This window comes from Emys orbicularis, chromosome 10, assembly GCF_028017835.1.
Source record: "Emys orbicularis isolate rEmyOrb1 chromosome 10, rEmyOrb1.hap1, whole genome shotgun sequence".
NCBI lineage: Eukaryota > Metazoa > Chordata > Testudines > Emydidae > Emys > Emys orbicularis.
The window spans coordinates 85256235-85276100 of NC_088692.1; the positions used below are offsets into that span (position 1 = coordinate 85256235).

At 43.1% G+C, this 19866-nt stretch overlaps 1 protein-coding gene across 2 annotated transcripts in view; it reads right to left on the reverse strand.

Annotated features, from left to right (window-relative positions):
• The window catches only part of MEGF11 (multiple EGF like domains 11), a 247273-nt gene that overhangs the window by 203705 nt on the left and 23702 nt on the right, over window positions 1–19866 (reverse strand). For both annotated transcript variants that reach the window (XM_065411954.1, XM_065411955.1), the window contains exon 4: window positions 16583–16675. In XM_065411954.1, the coding sequence (XP_065268026.1) occupies window positions 16583–16675 (93 nt within the window). The remainder of the gene's footprint in view (window positions 1–16582; window positions 16676–19866) is intronic.

Genomic DNA, 19866 nt, shown 5'->3' on the forward strand with positions numbered 1-19866 from the left:
GGACATGGAATATCCACTCCCCAACGATGAAGAATGAATGTTTCATCTCTTCTCTTCATAGGCAAAGCCCACCAAGAATTTCTTGATACTAAGATCCTCTCAGTGACATTACACAGATAAATTTCCATTTGGCAGTTATTGTGATCACCATTGGGCCCTAAATCCTTCTTTGAACAGCATACACCATAGGGGTTCTGCTTTTTTTCCTAACTACCATGCAGTAGCCATGACTGGCCACTACTAGTTTTATGCCCTCTTTTTCACACATCCCTTCTCCAGAGTCATTCTCAAAGTTCACTAAACATCACTCCCCATGGAGCCATCATTCTCTCTCTATTGCGCTCCATAAGTCACACAAGCACAGGAACGCCACATCTGCTCCAGTTGTGCAGCCCTCCTCATTCTTCAGATTTCAATATACTTGCCATTGCAAAGATGACAACACCCAAATCTATAACTCCCAGGATCTTTATCAGGTTCCCTGATAGTCTTCACCACACTATCTTCAGGAAGATGGAGCATTTCTGGACTCTCGCTTAATTCCAAAACTTCCTGATTTTTGCTGGGTTTAGCATAGGTCTGTTTAATAAATGAAAAGCTACAAATTCTCTGGACTGAGGCAAGTGACTTTGAACTGTAGGGAAGTGACTCAAAGTAGTGCTAGTTAAAGACAGGATAGGAAAGAAATCTGTGATGATCAAAGGGTTAAGGGTAGAGACGTGCAAATGGTTTCACAAGCAAAAGAACACCAGTGAACTTCTCCCTTTGCAGAAATACTCCTTAAACTGCAAAATTTCTGGTATTTCACCCAACATTGATGCCAGTAACAAAATAAAAACTGACAACTGAAAACTGCATTTTCTTCCTGCAAAATTCTTCTAGAAGAGAAAAAGCAGTTTTGGCAGTTGAATGCACTGTAACTTCCAGCGTCCCACTTCAATACGTCATGTTTAAACATTAAACAATGTTTATTGCGGCTATAGTGCTGATGACTACTATAAAAGAGATCTTTACATTCTTTCATAAACACTTTAACAGATACCTTTGCAGGCACCACGAGGAGATAAATGCCTCTTTAGTTGGAATACTCATCTCTGACTCCTTCTGCTGTCAAATTATTACTGCTACTTTACAATCATACGGTCCTTTTTTGCTTCACTAAGTTGTTTGGATGATACAAAGACATTCTTTCAGCAGGTCAGCTTCCTCTGTCTGAGATAGTCTTACACACTCATGAGGTTCGTCTTCTCTTAATCTGCCTTTTCTCTTGTTTTCTCTCTTCCCAACATCATTGCCCTGGCTCTGCTAATTGTCCCACCATCTCTCTCTATCATTCTGATGCAATTTGTAATTTACATTCAGCAGCGTCAGCCAGCAACCAACTACTCAAAAGTCTGTGAAACTCTTTTCCCCACATATGCAGCATGCTGCTCATCTCAGTGTTTTTGAGCCTTGCGATTTACTATCTCAATTCCAGTCATCTGTCCACTTCCCACTTCTATTTCCACTGAGCTCCTTTTCCATCCCAAATGGTTTTCTCGTGTCAGTTCACCTGTTTGCTTGCTCTGATTTAGCTGTTTTCTTTCCCCAGACTTCTTCCCTGCCCTGTCTCATTTTAGTTCTTGTTGCTTCTGATTTCATGTTACTGCACTTTATTCCCCTGAGATCTTCTTGGGTTTGGCCCCTTGTTCTCAACAACAATTGTAATTTGTAGCTTTACTACTCTAATCTCCTCTAGAAGCATCAGGTATGCGGTTAGCACATCATCTGCTCATTTATTTTCCTTGGTCGCCACACCTTTCCTCATCTTGGATGCTTTTCCCTGTAGATAACCCAAAGCTCTTCTACGTTCCCTGCCAATGCTAGATTAGCAAGCAAAGCAAAATGCCCACCACTTATGGGTATCCAGATCGGAAATTCTCTTCTGCCAAATCCTGGATTCACAATCAGATTGACATTTATAATTGTTCTCCGCGTTCTAATGAAGTTCACTCACTATTATCAAGAGATGGTGGCAACCTGATTGCACACGTAGTCACATGACCCAGAGATGTAAGATGCCACCTCCTCCTATGGCTACCCTTCAGGTCATCCTTTTGCAAAGACTCTTGACAAGCATGAGGGCATAATTTGAGGGCTCTGGGTCCTATTTTCCAAAGAGCCTAAATGACAGATTCCAAGGCCAGAAGAGACCATTTTGATCATCTAGTCTGAACTCCTGTACAACCACAGGCCACAGAACTTCCCCAAAATAATTCCTAGAGCAGATCTTTTAGAAAAACATCCGATCGTGATGTAAAGAAATGTCAGTGACAGAGAAATTAAATTGTTCCAATGATTAATTATTCTCACTATTAAAAATGTACACCTTATTTCCAGTTAGTATTTGTCTAGCTTCAATTTCCAGCCATTGGATCATGTTAGACCTTTCTCTGCAACTCTGAAGAACACATCAAATATTTGTACATTTGTATTATGCAAGTACCTATAGACTATAATCAAGCCACCCCTTAACCTTTTCTTGATGAGAAATAGATTGAGCTCCTTAAGTCTATCCCTATAATGAATGTTTTCTAATCCTTTAATCATTCTTGTGGCTCTTCTCTGAACCCTCTCCAATTTATCAACATCCTTCTTGAATTGTGGACACCAGAACTGAATTTAGAAGCACTAGTCCCACCATATCTGAGGAATACATTCCTCTGTTCTTCGAACTGGAGAAACCGGCTTTGTTTTTATCATCTTCCATAATGACAGTATATTCATTTAGGCCTCTCTTGGGGCTGATGAGATTTGTACAGATTATCAGGCACACTAGTAGATTCAAAACACTGGTTCCAATGGGAATCACATATACAACCCAGAGCAACATTTGGCCCAGTAATTGTAAAACAATTTTTTTTTCTTCTGAGAGCAAGCTCTGTTTCCAATCTAAGCTCAAATTTATGTTTAGAAAGTGACTCTGGAAAATAAAATTTAAAAAAAAATCAAATTTGCTTAAAATGTTCTTAAGGTGATGTGGTGAGTGTTTTGCATTTAAAATTAAAAAGTATTGGAAACATATGCATTTTATAAAGTTTGCATATCGAAACGTTGTTTCCATTAGCAGTCTGGAAATGCATTACATGGGTAGAGTGAGAACTCAAGGTTGGCTCCTTGGGAAGAGACAGAATAACCAGGAGTTATCATTCTTTATGAGAGAAAATATTAGCACTCTCCGAACCAGGTTTTCCTCCATGGCTGTTGGTTCATGAAAGCTCTGAGAGCTACCAGGCAACTCAGCCATGGATTCTGCTTGGTATTCATTAGGTTCCTTCTCCCTTAGAAACAGCTGTCTAAACAGATTTCAGCATTCCAGGGCTTCCCAAACCTCCTCTGTGACAGGAGTGGAGACATATACTCTATCCAGGTCCATTGCTATTGTAGACAGGCTCCTAGGAACAATGGCATGTATTTTTGTATAGAGATATGCAGATCAAGATATCAAAGAAGGCTTTACAATTGTGCTTAAATTATGGGCCTGACTGACCAGTGTATTGTTCCCATGTTAGGCTGACGTAACTCTGCTGTTTTGGATACAGCTGGTCCACACACACACACAAAATACATGAAAAATGTTCCCATCAGAAAATGGGGATCCATTGAAACTAACATTTTCCAAGGGAAAATATTGATTTCAAAGAAGTTTTTCAATTTTTTGATCGTAGGGTGACCGGATGTCCCAATTTTACAGGGACAGTCCCGATTTTTGGGTCTCTCTCTTATATAGGCTCCTATTATCCCCCACCTCCTGTCCGATTTTTCACATTTGCTGTCTGGTCACCCTATCTGATCGCGAGAATCAAAATGAAAAAATTCATTTCAAAATATCAAATGGTCTCAATTTGATCAAAAATGTCAACATTTGTCATTTCAACTTTTCTGATTTGAAACTTTTTGGAATGTTGCGTTCTGTGAAGTTTTAATTTTTTTTTACTTTTTGTTTCTTTGAATGGAAACTAGTTTCAGAAGGTTGAAATTTCTCATGGGACAAAAACTTCAGTTTTCCAAACAGTTTTAGTTTGTTTTGAATGGAGTTACACCGACATAAGGTTGGAGTATTACAGTGATGAATTAGGCCTCAAATTGTTGCAAGTGGTGTGCATAAACACACACACACTTATTTTATGGCAATGCAGACAGTACAAACGAGAAAGCCCATTGCTGCTTCCCATTTTTAAAAAGTTATTTTCAAAAGCATAGCAACTACTTAGGGCAGTGTTTCCCAAACTTGGGACACTGCTTGTGTAGGGAAAGCCCCTGGCGGGCCGGGCCGGTTTGTTTACCTGCTGCGTCCGCAGGTTCGGCCGATCGCGGCTCCCACTGGCCGTGGTTTGCTGCTCCGGGCCAATGGGAGCTGCTGGAAGCGGCGCGTGCTGAGGGATGTACTGGCCGCCGCTTCCAGCAGCTCCCATTAGCTTGGAGCAGCAAACTGCAGCCAGTGGGAGCCGTGATCGGCCGGACCTGCGGACACGGCAGGTAAACAAACCGGCCCGGCCCGCCAGGGGCTTTCCCTACACAAGCGGCGTCCCAAGTTTGGGAAACACTGACTTAGGGCCTTGAAAACCTATCACAATGACAAGCATTGGAGAGGTTATTATAAAATGCCTTTGGAAACTCCAGAGAAGGGTCTGACCTGAATTTTACCTGTTGTAGAGTGAAATATTTATTACTAATTTTGTCTCTTGAAAATTCCTTGCATTTACGCACAAATATTTCTTACATGGAAATAACTTCCATAGCAACATTTAGTAAAGGAATGGTTTATGTATTGTTGTATATCCATTATGCAAAGGAGCACACAGTGCTTGTAATTCTCTCATTTTGAACTGTCATGATCCATAATTTTAGTGTATTCTTCTGCAGACATAAAAATATGATCTATGTATATATTTAAAGTTAGCAAATCAGTTTCCAGACTGCATACTGAATTCCAACACATGGTATCAATGCTTGATGCCATATTCTACCTCATTCTCCTTTCAAGAAGAACTTCCGTTGATGGCAAACATGCATTCTTCAGAAACGGAGAACTCTTACCAACCCACCATGGTCTCTCAATTTTTGATTGTGTTATTGATCTGATTAAGGGCCTGATTCAGGAAGGTGCTGATCACACTCAACTCCTATTGAAGTCTGTGGTAACTACAGGTGTTCACCGTTTCACTGGAAGTTCCCAGCCCCTTGTAGGAGCTTGTATTGGTTCCACCCAACATCAGTGTGGAGGTGGGGGGCAAGATTTCAGCACGCAACACTCTGCCGGTAACAAGAGCACTGCCCTGACATCACAGACAGACCTATGCCCAGGCTAGGAGAGCAGCGAAAACATGGGAGGGGTCGACAGTCTAGCTGCTATTGGTGGAAATACAGCATTGTGACCTCTTTGCACATGTATGCGAGAAATTACAGTTAGCCAGCCAGCCAGCCAGCAGGGGGGTGCTACATTCCTAAATCCTTACTTCCCACCCACACACCTTTCCTGGCATCGGGGATACGTCTTTAGGACACATTCTTTGAGAGTATTTTGAATGAGGTCACTGAATCTGTGCTCCTTTCCCCCAGCATAAATCAGGAGTAACTCCGCTGAAGTCAGTGGAATTACACTTTTTAAATGAAGAGCTAAAACCTTCATAGTGATTCAGCCGAAGCTGATCTCTAACCAAGTGCTCGAGCTAGTATCAAGGTCACGAGAAGCTATTTTAAACCATTTAGATTTACTAGAAAGTAGCAGAACAATCACTCGATTTATAGGCTCTCACCCTAGGGTTTAGAAACTCAAGTACTCTTTGGCTGCTGTTGGATCCTGTTAGCTTTTCTGTACTTTCAAGGAACCATCTGCTCAAAGCACCTAATGCCGGATGATGAATGACTAGGCCTCCAGCAGGTAAAATTTGCTGGAAAATAGTTAAAGTGCATTCCAAGTCTGTCCCCTGAGCAAAACCTTTCATTTTTCCTTTCCTACTGTAACCTTTAATTACAGTCCATAGAATAATACAATAGCCAAGTGGAGAAATAGTGTCCCTTGACCCCTTTGGAAAGTTGGGCCAGATCCCCAAGAACAGCGAATGGGGAAGAGAGCAGCGTTGTCTTTCCCCCACCTTTCCACACTGCCACTCCTGGGGTATCTGGGGTGCTAGAATAGCCCCCAGTAGCTGTTACACCACCTGAGGATCAGCCAGAGTGCTCAGGTCACACCTCTCTCCAAACTCCCGTGGAATGGGACAGAATGCCCACCATGTTCAGTGGCCAGAAACCATGCGGCTTGCAGATGGCTATGCCCCTGCTTTAGGCTTCCCAGCTGTGGAGAAGGAGGGGGCAGTGCCTGCTTTCCTCACAGTGCCCTGCCTGCAGGGCCAAGTGAGGAGACACAGGGTATGGAGTGGGATGGACAGAGTGGGGTACATGGGGCTGCTGGGGGGGGTCACAGACTGGGGTTCAGAAGGGCTAGTGGGGAAGATAGACTGGGGTGGGGGCACAGGAGCTAGGAGGGGACAGCACTGAGCCAGAGGCTGACTGGGATGGGGGTGCAGAGCCACATGTGGATGGGATGGAGGGGTGTCTGAGTGGGGGACACATGAGGGAGAGAACATACAGGGACACATGGGGACAGGGGCAGATGTGCCTGACTGAATGGGAGTGGCTGGGGTCAGCCAGGGTCTGCATGGGGGAGGCTCCCCACCCAACTCAAAAACAACCCCCCCTCAAAAACTGTTCCATACTTCTCCCACCCACACCCAATAACCCTCCAGCTTCACTTCCAGGCTCCTACCCAGCAATTTACTTCCCTCTCCCTCAGCTCTTCTGTTCCCCCTGACTTCTTAACGCTTTGCACTGCTTCTGAGAGGTGCGGGAAATACGTTTCTGTATTGTAGTTTAAACAAATTATTACTCAAAATTCTGTATTAATATGCCTAGTAAGGAATCTATTTGTCAAAAAACATTTCCTGAATCTTTTTTGTTGGCTGTATTGTTATAGACATACTGCTGACAGGTATTTTGAAATAAATTACCAAAATAATTGAAACTGGCATGATTATATTGTGTTATTTTGACAAATAAAATATGCAGAATTTTAAAATATTGTGCACAGAATTTTTAATTTTTTTGGTGCAGTATTCCCCTGGGAGTAATATATGCTATTTACCATGGAAAGTGCCGTGAGATTTTTTTATTTTATTTTATGAACAATCACCATACATTCTGTACACCTTCAAACATAAACTAATTAATACACCTCTACCCCGATATAACGCTGTCCTCGGGAGCCAAAAAAATCTTACTGCGTTATAGGTGAAACCGCGTTATATCGAACTTGCTTTGATCTGCCGGAGTGCGCAGCGCCCCCCCCCCCCCCCGAGCGCTGCTTTACCGCGTTATATCTGAATTCATGTTATATCGGGTTGAGTTATATCGGGGTAGAGGTGTATTTTGCAAGTTAGCCACAGCTCAGGGTCTCTGATTTACGTCTTACCAAAAAGAGAGCGGCCGAGATGTCCAAAGTCACCTGTGTAATTCAGACACCCAGTTCCCATTAGAAATAAAAGGGGAATTGGGCATTTAAATCCCCTAGGCGAGTTTGACTTTCCCATCCAACACCTCCAGAAGCACAACAACTTCTAATGCAATTCTGAGGCCTTGCTTCCATATTAACTGTGAAGGGGCAGCAGGACCTTCGGAGTCACCACAGTATTTCCTGACGCACCAAGATGTTCCTTGGAGGCCTCCCAGCTTACTCATGACCCATACTCCCCCCCTCAACACGTGAGAGAGCTGACAAGGTGGCATGGCACCAGGACATGTGGACAGTACAAGCTGTTACCATAAAGCTGTTCCAGCAGGTGCCACTCTGACGGGATACAAATAGAAAGAGGATTTTAATAGACCAGGAGTCCACTGCCAGAAGATTATCTAAATTATACATGAATATTCACTTCAGCGCGTAACTCATTACCAGCTCACCTCCTTAACCAAAGGAGCCAAACATGGAAACAACTGGTTGCTTCCATAAAAGCAGCGACTCTTGTAACTCTAAGATAATTGCATTGAATTATTCCAATAATATATTATAGTTTTGAAATCTTTAATAATTATACAACTGTAGGCCTGGTAAGCAACCTGCCTTCCCACCCCCTACCCACAACTTCAGTTGTTGTTAAGTTAGAATAACATCACTCTTTAAAATTAACGAGTAGGTTCAGCTCACTGACCTGCTGGTTGTGCTCTGCCATGCAGGATATTTGGAGTCAAGCTCCAGCCTCTCTGGATTGGCACGACCTGGGAGTGCTAGTCAATCACTGGAGGAACTGCCTTGCATTGTTCAGCAATAAGGGGGGGGGGGTCATCATTATGGTGCCCCATCTTAGCTCCCCAGGCTGTGATTCAGCAAGGAACTTAAGCACATGCCTAACTTTGAGCACTCAAGCAGTTCCATTACCGACTTTAATGGGACTATGCACATGTTTAAGCACATTGCTAGATCGGACCCTAACAAAGGGAGCTAGGATCCAAGGAAGTCCCCTCCAGAGCCCGACAAGAGGGGTCAGGTCCATCAGCTGCACCTACCCTTCAAAAGCAAAGAGGGCAGTCTCAAAGGAAGGTTGCTGTTGCTAGGAGAAAACTTCTTGCCACTCCCTTGATCACAGATGCCAATAGCTGATTTAAGGAGCAGGGCTCAGAAGAAAGTCCTCTGGCAGCTGGAAGAATGCAAAGACTAGCATCGTTTGGTGTGAAAAGGCAGAGTGCACAGGGAATGTGAATTTTGCCTCTCTCCAAAGCAGTTGGTACCAGGCCAGATGGACAAATTTCTAGCGTACGAGTCATATAAAGGTGCACAGCCAGTTCTGTCAAAAACATTCTTAAATGCTTTATCCTACTCATTTTTTTTTAAACCACAAGCAGCTACCGTCTTCTATTGGCTCTGGGAAAGGCTACACCAAAAGACGAGCTTCGCATCTTGCCCTGAACACGACAAAGATTTTGGCATTTCTTACGTGGCTCTGTTACAGAGGTTGCAAAGTGGAGAATATTCCCCAGCCACTAACAGCGAGAAAAATCTATTAGGCAGATTTTAATACCTACCAGCAGGAAAAAGAATTCCCTGAGCGGCATGGAAGGAGAAACGATAGATCAGGCCAGTTTGATTCAGCCAAAGTTTAAAACCCTACAGGAATATCCCTACGTGCTCTTGTCCGCACTAAAAAGCAGCTTGTGTTTACATCTTCACTTCTCTGGACCCAGAGAGCCCTGCGTAGGCTGGGCCTATGCTGGCAGTGAGACACTGTAAAACACACACACACACACACACACACGAAGTGGGCCCATGGGCCCATGTGCGTGGGCCCAACATCCAGCAGAGGAAAAACATAAACACAAGCTGTTAACCTTGGTGTGATTACACCAGTTTGGCAGCGGTTGGATGGACTGGGGTGTTTTTAAAAGTACTTTTAAGGAAAGAGCAGATTGTTGGGATTGAAAAAGACAAAAATCAATTCTGCTCCTTAATTACTACAGGAAGCGCCTTTGCCTATAAAGGTTGGCCAAGAAGGCTCTTCAGTGGGTTTTTGTTTAGCAGGGCTTCATTTGAGCATTAGCTTCTGTTCTGATCCACGTGCATTTGCGTCCATTTGCATGATGCAATCCTCACATTTAATTTTCAATTCAAGCTAAAATAAAACACGGTCAAAGTTGGACCTGGTTGCACTGAAGACCATGTTAAAACTGCAAACTCCACACATGTATAAATCAGTCCCAACTTCACTCAAGACTGGACCAAGCTTTGAAAGACTTTTAGTGGCCCGGAGATCGCGAAGGGGCAGCCAAAGAGCCTGGTGTGCCGGACAGAAATGTTAGACGGGCCGGATCCGGCCCACAGGCCATATTTTGCCCAGCTCCTGGTTTAGACTCTCAGAGTCTTTTGTTAAATCAAGCTAGGTGGAGAAAATGAACATGTTGAAAGGCACAGGAACTGGATTTCAGAGCTCTTTGTGGCTAGCATATAATCAATAGATTCCATCAGGTGCTCCTCCCGCAAAAGAGAGATTCTTCAATCCAACAGGAGTAAGGAATGACAATGTTATTGGACTACAAAGCAGCAAGCACAGATAGGCAGGTATCTTCCATGTGAGCCCACAACTGGCGCTCCCCCAAGAACTGTTTTTATTTGGGCCAATTTTAAATTTTCTTCAGATGAAAAGAAATTTCTAAACTCCTTTGTGGAAGTGTGTTAACCTTCAGGGGCAGATCCTCGACTGATGTAAACTGACTTCAATGGAGTTATGACAATTTTCATTAGCTGAGGATGCGCCCCTTAAAGTCCAGGTCATGTGAGTGGCCCAGGTCACAACCACTTATTCCACTAGACATCCCCACTTGCTTTAAAAAGTTGAGGATAGAACTGTGCTGAACTTTTGACTCAGTCCTTGAAATCTGCCTTGATTTGACTTTGACCTGTACTCACAAATCAGTAGTGGTTCCCTAGAGCTTTTATTGTCCACCCAGAAACTGTCCAAAGCTTTTTATGAACATTTGAGCCCCCAAAAAAATCAAGCCTGGAAAATGTCAGACTCATTTTAAAATATTCCATTTTCCTCCTCTGATTTTTACCACTGTTTTCATGGTTAGTCAAGCAAACCACCTTCAGATTTAGCAAACCAGCTACCATTCTCATTCATCACGAATCTCAGAACTGAAGCATTCCAGCTGCTCCAGGGCTATACCCTTAAAAGTGATCTTGCTGAGATGTTATACTTGCCTGTTGTTATGACCTTCGCTATTTTTTGACACAGAGATAAAGATGAAATAGGTTCTCTCTCTAATGACAGTTTGTATAATTCTGATGAAAACTAAACTACCTGTATATATTGCTGACCAACCTGTCACAAGTCAGGACTGTTAGAATCTCGGTCTCTCAAACGAGGGGATATGAAGGATGCATTCCCCCACTGCCCTGTGGCAGTAATATGCAAACACTCCCTAAATTAACTATTTGGGTGAGTCCTATGTTTGCTGCCCAAACTAATACAGTAAAACATCCTGAAAATCTCATTTATTACCTGCTCCCTTAGAGTTAAATTCCCTGATCCTGGCACCCAAACTCTTGGGAAAGTCAGCTCTCAATCTCAACTGTGTGCCTCACGCCCATCCCCAGTTAGCCTGTCAGTTTCTTCACGTGTGCACATGAATCCCAGTGCTGGGAGGAAGGGGGGGTGGGCCGCAACTTAATGTTCCCCACAATGAAAAATACCCACCCCATTAATTCCTTTCAACAGTCTGGCCTGATGAGTTATAGTATTTTAATAAAAGAAAAGTCTTACTTTTATGAGGCTTGGTCTACACTAACCCCCCAAATCGAACTAAGGTACACAACTTCAGCTACGTAAATAACGTAGCTGAAGTTCGAAGTACCTTAGTTCGAACTTACCTCGGTCCAGACGCGGCAGGCAGGCTCCCCCGTCGACTCCGCAGTACTCCTCTCGCCGAGCAGGAGTACCGCAGTCGACGGCGAGCACTTCCGGGTTCGACTTATCGCGTCCAGACAAGACGCGATAAGTCGAACCCAGAAGTTCGATTGCCAGCCGCCGAACTAGCGGCTGGGTATAGACGTAGCTTAAGGGCCTGACCCAAAGCCTGTTCAATTCAACAGGCGTCTTGCCACTGACTTCAATGGGTTTTGGATTAGGTCCTCAAGGCCTGATTCATCAAAGCACTTAAGCACATGCTTAACTTTAAGCCCATGAACAGTTCCATTGTCACTCACCTGCTTAAAGTTAAGGATGTGCTTAAGTACTTGGCTGGATCAGGGCCTAAATGCTCGCAAATTGGGAAAGCTATTATTCAGAACGGTGACGACAGGTAAGCCTCCAATACCAAATCACTTTCCTACTAGAAATCCAAGCCACTATGTCATGCTGTTTGAAGTTAATTGCTTTGAAATAATTGAACAGGTGATCAGGAAAGTTCACATGGAGCATTTGCGGTCTTCCCTTGCATCTGAAAAAACATTGCAGATTGCATGGCCAAAATGAGCAGGCTTTAGAAAGCAAGTTTAAGAAGGGGGGGGGGGCAAGAGTGATGTTTTAAAATAATTTTTCTTTTAATGAATGAAAATTCTTTCTTTTAGCATCATCAAGACCTTGAAAAACATTTTATTCAACAGTTTCTTTAGTTAATACCTCATTATTCCCCTTTTTATTGTTATAGTAATCACGCCGTAATATATTGCAGCTTTATAGTATGAAATCAAGGCTAGGCCTGCGGGCATCAACAGATGTACGACAGCATGCAGTAAAACAGGTATAGAAGCATGCAGAGCTGAATATGGCACAGGGTTTGGGGGAGGGAAGGTTGGAATTGTTTAGCAATTCATCCAAAGTTATTTTAACCTTGGCAGCAGTTGAACTCTAACACGCAGTATGATCAGTCATGGGGAAGTTGCAGAGAATCGTAACTTGAATGTCGTCCTACCAGACGAGTTATCAGCGTGAACGTCTGCAGCTGCCTGAGTAATTACAGCCATGGATGCAACTATTTAAAAAACATTAACTGTATCTATTCCAGTCAACTGACACTGCTAGCAGTAATGATCTAAATTTAATGTGAGAGTCTCGAATATGAGTAAAAAAATCATAGATTTGTGCTCAGTGTCAGCACCTCAACTCATAATCCTTCCTGGCAGAGTGAAATTCACCCATGTGTAGAGCCAACAGAAAGCCCATGCACCACCTAAGTCCCGCTTCAGTCCAATGTTGAGGATTTAAATGGCACCATTGAGCATAGGGGTGAATTTCACCCATAGTGCAGCATTTGGTTTTGGGGAGGTGCTAGGATCCACACCTAGGAAGCGTCGTTTCTCCTGCAAGAGGTTGAGCGGCCTCAACTCCCACTGAAGTAAATGGGAGTGGAGTGTGCTCAGTACCGAATAGGTTCTAACCCTAAATGAGATTGCCCAGGAAGCAGTTAAAAGATCCCAGAAAGTAGGCGGCGACTCAAGTAATCTGCTCTGCAATCCCTCTGCCACTAAAACAGTTAAGATATCCAGCACTGAGAGCGTAATGGCCACTGTCTTTGCCCACAAAGATACCAGCAGAGCTACGCTCACTGTCCCATCCCACAAATATTTTCAAGATGTCAAAAATGTTCCCATTCAGCATCAGGACAAAACCAAGAGACCCCCACCTCCCTCAGTAGACTAGTAGCCAGGGCACTCACCTGGGAAGGGGGACACTCAGGTTCAAGTCCCTGCCATACTAAATATTTATTTTTTTTATATAAAAGTGGTACAGCTCTGTAGTGGGGCGGCTGCCCCACTCCCTGAGAGTGTAGGCTGCAGCAGGCCAGTGCACCTGCGCAGACGGGCCGCCAATTAGAAAAGGGCTTGTTGGGAGCCAATCGGAGCCAAGATTGGAGACAGCCAATCAGGGTTCAGCTTGGCCCTATATAAAGGCTGCCCAGGAAGAGAGCAGTCAGTCTGTCCCAGACCTTTGACAGGGGAAGGTCTGTCTCCAGGGTTGAGAGACTAGCACCATGGACAGCGCAGTGCTGGCCAGGCTCGGGGAGCAGAAGGGAGCTCTAGCCCGTAGCCTGCAGGCCCTGAAGGGAAGGGCCTAGCGGGTGCAAGGGGCTGTAGGGGAAGTGGCCCAGGGAAGTGGATAGACGAGGGGAGAGAAGGAGGACAGCGAGGCTGCTGCCAGAGGGTCCCTGGGCCGGGACCCAAGTAGAGGGCAGGCCTGGGTCCCCCCCCTTCCCCTCTTGCAGTACACCCAGCCATCAGCCGTGGGGAGTGGCCATCATAGACTACGCCAGATCCCTGACAAGAGGGATTAGATTTTGGGGGTGTGGTTGGACATGGTGGCTGGGGCGTAGGAAGACTGCTGATCACACACCCCCCAGAAGGGGGTGTGGATGGACTAAGGGGCACTGCCGGAGGGCAGTGGTCCTGAAGAGGACGCCGCGAGCTAGTGAGCGACGCGGGCTCAGACACCAACCAAGGGTGAGATGACAGACGGGACACCACCTGGAGAGGGCGCTCCACTGGACTGAGCTAATTCCCAGAGACAACCAGTAGGAGGTGCCACGGTGGTGAGTCCCAACCCGTCACAAGCTCCAACAGGAAAGATGGAGAGAGACCCATCCCAGAATAGCCAAATAGGGTTCAAGTTGCTGCTCTACCTTATTCAGAGTAGGGATTTGAACCTGGTTCTCCCACAACCAAGGTGAGGACTATAACAACCAGGCTATTGGCTATTCTGGGTCAGGCTCGGTCTCACTAACTCTCTCTCGCTCAGCTCACCAGAAATTAATTCCATCCTCAGAAAGCTTCTTGAGGGACCGGCATTTGACCAGCTCTAAATTACCAGCACATAACTCATTAGAACAAAAGCTCTTTTGGATTCTTTGTGTATGTGTTCATCTAAACAAAACCAAAGCCCCTTAGGATTAAGGGTCCAGTCTTCGAAGCACTAACCACCAAGCACAACACTGTGTACTGCAAGTAGCTCCATGGATGTCAGTAATAACTGACGTCCATGCGACCATTCACAGTAATAAGCACTACGCTTGGTAGCATAAGTGCTTGTTGAATCAGCTTTAAGACAAGAATGCTTGTTGCACTACATATTACAAACGGTATGAGACACAATGGACACTATAGTCCAGTGAATACAGTAATTCTATTAATAAAATGAAAGCTTAAATTTTGAGGCTAATCCTGGGAATATCATTTATAAAAGTTAACAGGGCATATTTAATTTAAGAATTGGCTAACTCACCTCTCTTCGCAGCTGAAACCTCATAAATGAAATATACTGGATCGCTGCCCAGTGCGGAAATAAAAGTTATGAATAATGTTTCTATCTCAATCATTGTCAGTGCTTTAATATTCCTAATTACTTTAAAAAGCTAAATATTCAATATAGGAAAACCCCCTTTTTCTTTTTATCTTCGCTTGCAAGATTAGTACAATTTAATAAAAGGCACTGGGCAGTTTTAGTCCATGAGACCCATCTCCATGTTGACATCTCATCCTTTACTGTTTGTTATTATACAGAATGGAGCTTTTATTACTCTGTATGTACTTTATCACAAGGTTTTTTCCCCTCCCAGGTTTGTTATTTAACATCTCTACAGCCATAAGTGAAGTGCTTATCTATATACGGCACAAATACTGAATGACGGGGGGCAAAAGCATTATTTTTTAAAAATAACCAAAGGGTAGAATTCGTTCTTGAGATTCTGGGCAATATTTCATAATTGAAGGAGTTTTTTCCCAAGGGCTTTAAAAAAATGTTACTCGAAATAGCTATTTCAATATTTTATGCTGCCTTTCTGATTCTTTTTCCCCGGCAGAGAAGCCTTAGAGGCCCTCCCATCCCCTAAACAGAGTGAATCCTTACATCCTCATGAACTTCCTACTCTCTCCCATCCCACAACTGCCTCTGCTCCCTCAATTGGAGAGACACTGCGAGAGCTGAAGACAGAACATTCATGATGTCCTTGGCCAGACAAAGTTCCATCGCGTTGGCTTCAGGCAACATGGTAAAATCTCAGGAACTGTTTTTACCCCGGGGGGATATTTAACTGCTACTGCCTTTTGAGCCTGTCAATATCTCTAACCTGTCTCTCTCTACAGTTACCTTGTCTATTGTCTTGATGGTTGGTAAGAATGTGTCTTTTTCCAGCTTCCAATCAATTTGGGAAAGTGGTGGGAGGAACCAAAATCATTCAGTCTGTGACTTGCAGCATCTTTCTAGAATGATGCAGCTTTATGTAGTTGCCTGCCTCACAAAGAGCCTTCATGTAAACTTATTCCCATTATGCCAATAATGGCTGAGCCTACGTTGCATAACTCTCCAATGTTTACTCTGGAAATAACACTAGCAGTTTCATTCTAGCATGAACTAATCACGTGGGCAGAAACTTATTTTTACTAAGAATAGCTCTGACATATGCAACTTCTCCAACTGAAAGACTCTTGAGCCCTAAAGTATAAATGAATCTTCTAATGAAAATATCTAAAATGAGCACAACACCCACCAGCTACCATCATCCATTCCTGCATTTTGGATAAAGGACAAGCGCGCAAGCTTAGAATCAGGAGGTGAAATCTTAGCTCCATTGCAGTCAATGGCAAAACTCCCATTGGCTTCCACAGGTCCAGGATTTCATCCATCACAGGAAGGGTTTTGATGAAGACTTTGGCATGGCTAAAACACGAGGCAAAGCAATTTCACTTCAGAGACAGTCTTGTATGAGCATCTATCATTAATGTTTGACTAACAGGAAATAAGAGTTTAAAAATGTCCTCCACTGCATTTAATAAAGCTTTATAAAGACAAGAACAAAGAAAATTAAAGCCATCACCTCTTTATTAGCAGGGCAGGAGTGATTCCCCAAATTAATTAACTGTTGCAAAATAATCAAACTGATGTTTCTCATTTTCTATTTAAAGTAACCGTGTGCTAAGCCACAGATTTCATTCAGACTTGTTGTTTTTAAAAACAGTGTGTGTCTTTAATATACCCATATTTTTTACTGGGCCTCTACTCACCACTGGAGCAGTCAACGCCTCCCCAGCCTGGTTCACAATGACAGGTATCTGGAGATACACATCTTCCATGCACACACTCTTCTGTGCAGAGAGCTGTGAAGGAGAAACGCCACACAGTATTGTCAAATGTGTGAAATGATTGGTAAGCACAACACTTAAATTGCATCATAAAGGTCAATATTTTCTTTAAAAAAAACAAAAGCGCTACTTGCAGATTTTAATTAATACTAGATTATTAAAGAAACCATATAGGTCTCTCTTGTTAGACATTAAAAATCTCATATCCCAATCTGACTTTTTGTAATGAAAAAAACCCTGACACCAGTAATTACTTTGTGTAGCAATTATTACTTCATAATAAATAAAACCTTTACCAAATTGACCCTTATGATTGTAATTCGAGAATGCCAGCTTCTTATAACACAATCAGACAAAAGTGTTACAGCTCATAAGGAAAGAAAGAACTCGGTGTTAAGATGTATTAAGATCCAAAACAGATTTGTCAAAATAGACTGAGGAAAAGAAATAATTTTACACATAGTGCTACAGTTGTACCCCTGTCTTTTCAAGGGCATCAGGTTTTCCATAACTAAAACGTCCAGAGCTTAGTGGTTTTTAAAACAAGGCCATTATGAGGGCTGACTCTGAAAGTATCTTTTTGGGATACTTGCTGTGATCACCAAACTCTTTTAACATTAGCCAGTGAACAGCCATCATGTGAACATAAGAACGGCCATACTGGGTCAGACCAATGGTCCATCTAGCCCAGTATCCTGTCTTCTAATGCCAGGTGCTTTGGGGGGAAATCACTCTGTGATCACTACCTAGGATCCCCACAAATTAGGCATGTGTCCGAAAGGGCTCTCTTATTTGCCAGTCTGTTCTGAATACCAGCTAGGAGCTCTACAGCCATGTTTCAGCACAAGTTGGTATTAAACCCTAGGTGGCCATTCCTCTGAAAATTCTGGGTCTGGATCATCAGGGACACTGTTTGGATTTCACACCTAAGAGTTTCTCCAGCTCCAACTCGTAAGTGGTTTTCCTATAATCCTAACTATGGAACAAAATGTGTGGACCTCAGCCAGTCAAATCCTGCATTAACATCAATGGGAATTTTGCCTGACTGTAAAGACTGCAGGATTTCTCTCTATTAGCTTGTTTCCTTTGTGGGTTCTGTGTGTGTCAAAACTGTAATTCATTCATATTTCATATCTTTTGTTTGGACACCATTGCAGGGAGTATGAAATATTGATCACTAATACTCTAGGCTCTAATTATCCTACCCTATTTTGTGCATTTATTTTATTTCCATAAGGGTTTCCAAAGACAGGTATGCATTCTTCTGGTCTGCAAGCATGGGATCAAATCCATGCCAGGGCAAGAGAGAAATGGAGATTCATTCATACAGAAATGTGAGCCACCACACAGTTTAGCAAAGACATTTCAGGACAGTTGGTAATCTACACGCAGGAGGAGATCAAGTATGGACCAGCAGTGGAGTTACAGGTCAATATAAAGGCTCAATATGCTGGAAGAGCTGTGGAGAGTACTGTGAACAGCATTTGCACATGCCATGCCTAGTTGTAGCCTAGAAGCTGATTCCGTTCTCACTGACACCAGTATTAGTCCTTTGACTTCGAGAGACACCCCCCCCCCCGTCATGATTTACACTGGTGTACAGGAGAGAATCTAGACCAAAAGAGTCCAAGATCTTTCTGTTCCCTTTACTTATATTTTAAACAGCAGGTCATCTTCTTTCTATAAAACTGTGCAGCATTTTTTTTTTTTAAAAGTGGGTAATTATTTTAGCTCCCGGCTAAAGCATACATTGTGAGGCAGAAGGCTGACCATGAGACATTTCTGTTCCCTCCCACATAAGGATTTCTGTCACCTAAGCAGTTTGTGAAACTGACTGGCATTTTCAGTGGGTTACTGGTCTATTATTTAAGCTTAAATGGCAACAGACATAGAAGCATATTGTAGCGTATTTTATGCCTCAAACAAATGTCTACTAGGTAGAGAAAGTGATACATTACAGCCCTTAAACAGATGTCTACTGTTACACAGCACAAAAGAACCTTGCATCCTGCATAAGTGCTGCACAAAAAGTCTTATTTTCACCATTCTGTGAAATGTGAAAGATACGTTTTTCACTATGACAAAAAAAAATTTGACATGAAAACACAATGGTCAAAATCTGCTTTTTCCATCGGTGAACATCCCATCCCACTAGCTGGTAAAGTTAGGCACATCTTAGCCTTTGTTGGAAGTCCAAGAGAAATGAAAACAAAAATTCCACCAAGACTCATGCCTAGAGACCTGCACAATTTGTATCCACTTCCAATCCGCATTCCGCAAACATGGTCCGTGGATATCCGCATCTCATTCCATGGACATAAAGCAGATATCCGCAGGTTTGCAGGACTCTACTCATACTACCCCACAACTCAGTCCCTAGCTTTCCCTTTTGGAGGCCACCAACTTTCTGAGTTGCTTTGACCCAATCTGTCTTTTTACACAAGGACCTGCCCAAGACAGAACAGAACGTGTTAAATGAATAGGGCAGAGCCCCAATTCTAACCTTACTGAAGTAAAGCCATTTAAAGCAATGGAATTACTGCTGACTGGCCCTGTGTGTAAAAGGTACAGAAAGCCCCTGCCTTAAGTGGAAGGCTAGTTTGACATAAGCCAATTTATTCTAGGATGGGTATAATCAGGAATGCTGTTATTGTCTTTGATCTGAATCAGATCTATAGCATCCATATAAAAGGTCAGAGTAGGGCATTACTCCGAAATATTACCATTGCAAGTAAAAATTTCAAAATTCTCCCATATAAAATGGGAAGTCTTGTCTTGCTATAATCTTTAGAGTTTAATTTAATTTTTCATTCTATTAACATTCCACATTATAAGATACAATGGGCCCCAAGGCATTCTTCATAATAAACTTTGTACAGTGGTTTTCAAATGATCTTACTAGTTAATGGAACTATAAAAATCACTTGCACGGAAAGGTCAAGAAAAATAAAGATGAGTGCGTGCGTTCTGACACTGTCCTGTTTGACACACAGCTAGAACGCCCTGGAATGAAGAAAACTTGCACTAATGCAAGTAATATAATCCCTCCCAGCACAAAGGCTGACACTTCAACCCTTGGAATTCCAGTGATTTTATGTCTGCATTTTCCCCCCCGATCACCTTCTCTTGAACAATCCAGCACCTCATTGATCAGTTTATTATTAGCATTCTTGGCATGAGTATGAGATCAGTTTGTAGTTTGATTC